The sequence below is a fragment of the Glycine max genome, chromosome 18 (genome assembly GCF_000004515.6).
Source record: "Glycine max cultivar Williams 82 chromosome 18, Glycine_max_v4.0, whole genome shotgun sequence".
NCBI lineage: Eukaryota > Viridiplantae > Streptophyta > Magnoliopsida > Fabales > Fabaceae > Glycine > Glycine max.
The window spans coordinates 43,573,707-43,579,705 of record NC_038254.2 but is presented as its reverse complement, the minus strand read 5'-3'; the positions used below and the strand labels follow the sequence as shown (position 1 = coordinate 43,579,705).

General features: G+C 36.1%; 1 protein-coding gene across 1 annotated transcript; it reads right to left on the bottom strand.

Annotated features, from left to right (window-relative positions):
- Window positions 1-3,614: 3,614 nt before the first annotated feature.
- Window positions 3,615-5,267, bottom strand: LOC102662272 (protein FAR1-RELATED SEQUENCE 5). The gene has a single exon (XM_006603435.1). The coding sequence runs from the start codon at window positions 5,265-5,267 to the stop codon at window positions 3,615-3,617; it is 1,653 nt and encodes a 550-aa protein (XP_006603498.1).
- Window positions 5,268-5,999: the final 732 nt, after the last annotated feature.

The window sequence follows — 5,999 nt, the reverse complement described above, 5'->3', positions numbered from 1 at the left end:
TGTCTCTCTTGGTCTCCAAATGAAAACCAACAACATCACAGAACGCCAACCACGATGAGTTCACAGTCCTCCATCAATTTTGTAAGTTTACTTTTCTTTTCCCTCTTTGTCTTGTGTTTCATTTTTGTATGTGCTCTGTTATACTTTCGACATTCACCTCCTTTCAACGTTCAATGTTATAGGTTTGTTTCACTTTTTCCTCCTTCTTGTTCATATAATTTTTTGTGTCTTGTATTACACTTTCCCCATTTTTATCCTTTGAATGTTTGTTTAACTTTCCATGTTCTTAATATTCATGTCTCCAATTCTCACAAGTACCATATTCCTCCAAACAATGGGTACATCTCCATTCTATGTTATAAGTTCCTTTCAGTTTTTTAAACTTTTCTTTTTGGTTGTTATACACATGTGTTCATTATAGAAACCTTTGTAATATTCATCATTCCAATGATTCCATTACCAAATTTATGTTTTAAATAGGCATAACTTTTGTACCACTTATTACATAAATTATTGTTATATAGGGCCAATCAAATCTTTTGCCAGGTCTAGTTGTCCAAAGATTTGACGCCACATTCGATGTTCACAAGGTCATTATTTCCACACCAAATAATTTATGTATTTATTGTTAATGGTTAATAAATAATATCTGATATACTTATTAAATCTTCCAACATACAATGGTGATATTAAAATGTTTACTTGCAGAACTACATTGAGGTTCCATTAGCATACCATAGACAGTGGTACCCACGTTACCCGTCTTTTGTTGTCTTCAACTATAATGGAATCAACCATTTTATGATAAGACTTCGAAAATATGGTGAGCGATACTATTTTGCAGATAGGCTGAACGAATTCCAAAGAACCATGAAATTTTTTGAAATTGTCAAAATCACTTTTGTTGCCCCGGAGAAAAATACGACTTTCCATGTCACGTTCATCCGACCTTTCTATACACACAAATGTCGAAGGTCAGCCGCAATGACCAGAAGGCATCTTTTTACTATAGATGTTACGGAAGATACGCTGCAACAAAATTCTCCGTTGGTAGGACTTTGTTAATATAATAATAGGCCTTTATTTTATTTGATTTTGACATTAATATCTGTAATGACTGTTTCCGTTCTAAAACTTAGTTGTTGCCCACGGATGCTTTAAATTTTTTAGTTGCATCCAAAAAATATATCCATGTGAAACGGAGTCGTGGAAGACGTTACCTTTGGAAGATGACCATGGATAATGCCATCTGTTGTTGATCCATGGTACCAATACTTAATGGAAAATGATTTGATGCCCGGCGATGAGGTTGTCTTCTACTACAGGTTCAATGAACGTGCATGGGAGGTCATGTTTCGAAAACAGGTTAAATGGGATCAAGCCGGGTGTTCACTTCTGTTTGATGATTAAAAGTTTTTGTTAGTTTCGTAATTATATTAATGTTGTAACTTAAATACCTTCGGGTATCACCTTCAGGTATCAAACAATGTTTTCTTTTCGTTTGTTCTTTTAACTGAAATGGTTAACTGCATTTTTGGTTTCATGACATTACTTATGAAGTTATTAACTTGCCTTTATATTGATGCATTACAATATACTTTTAATTCATCATTACTGTCATTATAAAAGTGGCAGTGGCAGGGTGCTGAGGCTGTTTGGTGTGAACATGGCATGCCAAACTGATCATAATGATTCCCAGAACTCCAGACCTCAATGGTCCTACACCCATAAGATACCACCATGAAACCTTTTCTCATTCGTCGGCTTCAAAGCCTCACCATCGCATGGTACCTCAACAGCCATAATAGAATTACAATCTATTACATATATATGCCCCTCCCTCCCTCTTAATTAGATTGTCCCCTTTTTCCTTTTCCTGCTTCAGGGTTCAGTATGTCGTTAAGTTAATTTTAGCCAATGACTGGGTCGTTAACATCAATCAAAACATCCCTTCTTTATTATTTGTATATTTATGTTAACGTTGAACATTATAATCCGTTTCTTGCTTGTTTTTAATTCAATAAATTGATTCTGCATGTTTCATTACATTATGGATGGAGGAAAACTTATGGTTTCCTCTTAACCCAACAGAGTTAAGCTGCATTTTTTTTTTATAATTGGAAACACCCTTCTATCTACTCCTTCACTCATGAAAGTTGATAGCCGAACAATGCAAATAGATTAACAATGGACCATGGAACCAGATTTTTTGGGTAAACCTCATATCTGTTTTGGCTATGCGGTTAACTATGTCGGGGTACACAACAGATGGAGAACAATAAATAAATCATGCTATGCGGTTAATATTGCAAATCAATTGATATTAAACAACACTCAACCAACTCAAACAATGTCCCATGCCTTTTTGCCTTCGTCAATCAACTTGTTAAACCCATTAATGTAATTTGATTGGGAACTGCTTCAAATTATAAGGCAAACTTTCGTCACCAACTTACAAATTAAAAAACGAACTACCAACTACAAACTATAATGTATATGTTTCGATCAAACATGGATGAATAAAACCTCATATGCTATCAACGTTGCATCAACATCTACTATAATTGCATGATGCTTCCATTGTAAGTTTCAAGTGGATAATCCTGAAAAAAAAAATTAACCACCCACCAACATATATTAAGGCCAGTTATATCAGAATACAAAACAAAATTATCAAATGATGCAAACATTAAGTCATTACCAATGAATTTTTTTAACACCCCCCCCCCCCAAATTATCATTATGGACCAGGACGACTACTACCAGCAACAAATGTATGTGGCTGCTGCATCAACTGCATCATTAACAAAAAAAAAGTGTCCCAAACAATATGTCAATGAATGATTTCATTAAAATCATTAAGTGCATAACATAACAATTATAAAACAAATTGTACCAAACAAGTTCTTCATTACCAGTTGATAGTTATATTCATCTGTAGGTTGACACATAGTGTTAGTTTGTTCGCTGAATGAAATAAATGAACCACCAACACAAACATTTGCATTTCGAGGACGATTGGTGCAAGAACACTTATTATGGCCACTTCCACCACATTGCCCACACTTTTGGATTCTCCTTCGTTTCCCGGATTCATCTACTCCAACTTGTCCGCATCCTTTAGTTCGAACAACAATAGGGTCTAAAATACCATCATAATTATGACCCTGCTGATTTGCTTGCTCATCATTGTCATCAATACATGGTTCACTGTTTTTGTTCGACTTTAGCCTTCTAACCTCATTTGACAGGAAATGCAACATTTTGTCATACTCGTCTTCATCAAAGTACGCAGCTTCGCAAACTTCTCTAGAAACTTGAACCAGAGTGGCATACCTGGCCATCAATTGGGAATCCCAATAAATTGCAAAATCGGGATATTTATCTTTGATATTTTCTGTGGTAGATTTTGACCACCTATTCAGAACCAAACAACTTGGCAACTCCGTAAAATTTAAACAAACCAGAACAACCAATATGTGATCACATGGAAGACCAATGGATTGCATTCTCATACAAAGACAACTAAAATTAATCGTGGATGGACAATAGGACACATACCAAACACTTTCACTACAGTACTTCATAACCGTGTAAACTGAGAACGTGGCCATCTATTTGCAATCAACGACTCTCAGCTTAATAGTCCTAGAGACATAGGACTGAAAAAGTATAAACATCTCCTTAGTAAGCAATTGATCAGTAGACCGCTCAAGAGATCGAAGATTTGTTTGCAAAACTTCATTCTCGTATGTTGAGAAATAATCTGCCACAATCGCTCTATAGCGAAAATATGTGAGACACCTTTGAAATTGTTCTACAAAATCAGTTAAATTAGTTCGTGAATGAACATATTTTGCAACATGAGCATGGAAGGCTTCACATCGAGATGTTGTCCGTATGCCCGCAAAAAAATTACCCCTCAAATGGGCAGGAGACCACTTCATCCTTTTTTCATACAATTCACCAATCCAACTATTGTCTTCCAATTCAAAGGTAGCAATCATCTCTTTCCATTTTTCTTCAAATGTGACCACTTCAAAATCACCAAGCATTAGATTCTTCAACCATTTCAAAACTTGTTTGTCTCCAACATGGCTCAATGCATTACGCAATAAGTGCCATGCACACAATTTGTGAAAAACACTTGGCATCACTCTTGTTATAGCATTCCTCATAGCCAGATCGCCATCAGTTATTATTGAAGAAGGAGCTTTTCCTTTCATTGCTTCCAAGAATTGTTCCAACAACCAAACATATGTTTCTTCCGTCTCATCAGTCACGATAGCAGCGGCAAAAACTATTGTCTGATTATGGTGGTTAACACTAGAGAACACAACAAAAGGGCACAAATACTTATTTTTCTTATAGGTGGCATCAAATGCGAGAATGTCACCAAATACCCCATAAAGCAATTGGCTCTCAGTATCACACCAGAACAACCGTTGTAGTCTTGACCCTTCATCCACGGTGTACAAAACATACATCGTTGGATCTTTCTTGCGTAAATCATGTAAATACTTCAATGCACCACTTGCATCAGAGGTATGTTGCTTTCTCATGCGCACTTCTTGATTGTAAATATCTTTCCTAATAAACCCCACTTTGTCATATCCACCACAATGATTGGCAAATGCTGCATACATGTGCGGAGGTCCAATGCCTACTTTTCTATAGTTTTCAATTTGCATAATATCAATTGTTGACATCTTCCTATGTGCGGGCAACAAAGATGACAATTTTAAGTCCAATAATAAATGATTGTGCTCAAAATTCCAGCATGTCACATACCATCGTCCCGTGGAAAAATGCACATGAACACGAAACATTGCTTCACAACCACACCTACTTTCTTTTTTTTCTCGACGCTTCCTTGTATTTGATGTTGATCCTTTCTCTCTCCTATAACCAGCACATGAACAAACAAATGCTTGTTCTAGTGTTTCCCTTACAGAAAAACCGGTTATTTTAGCATACCAATAGTAGAAGACATACGCTAACTCCAACTCAGCAAAATCGAACCTGCTTACATCTTCAACACTCATTTTTTCCATGTCAAACTGTCTAATATCAACTATGGTTTCAAAACTTATACATTCGTCTTTTAACAAACCTGGAATCCAGAAATCATCATAATCTCCATAATCATAATTTTGTACCTCACAATCCACCTCATCCTCATCTTCCAGTCCTACATCGTTTTCCTCCTCATGATCATTTTCATTCACGAAGCTATAAAAATTGTCACTACTTTCCATCTTTGACATTATATCGTCCAAATCCTACACACCAACACATTTGAAAATAAATAAAAAAATACATCAGCTAATTGTCGCATTCGACACACCGTAATTTCTGTATCATTAACTGCCTGCAATGGTACACACCAATAACACTAGTATCTTCCATTAAGTGCCTGCAAAGGGTACCTTCATTGACACATCAAAGGTGCTTTCCATAGTCAATTCTTTATCAAATACTTCACCCTTTTCCTTTTCCTATATCACATACCTACTAATGCAAAACTACTACTGATACATCTTTTTGCATGTTCAAAACTACAACACATTACATAACAACACAGAAGAAAATTGAGGCAAACCATTTTGCAAAACCAACTTCAATCAAAAGAGAAATATAACATCCAAACAATAACTAACAGGGACAACTGAACCAAGTACAACAGTAACAATAAAAACTGATAAAAGACTACAAATACCTTCACGAAAAACGGACTTCCTGGAACTGATGACCCCTCACAGCTGCCTTAACCCTGCGCTTGCCATTTGCATCAACAACCAAGTCACAACAGAGTAAACAAACATAAAAACACAAACTTGGCGGTAAGCCTAAAGACAAATTCAACAACAAAAATGAAAACTACAATCCATTAAGGAATACCCACCCTTGTCGAGGTTATTCACGTGGTATGACGAGAAGGCTCTCTTTCAATCACGAAGAAGGACGAGTACGCTTTGCTCAATCGGGCTTAAGGAAAA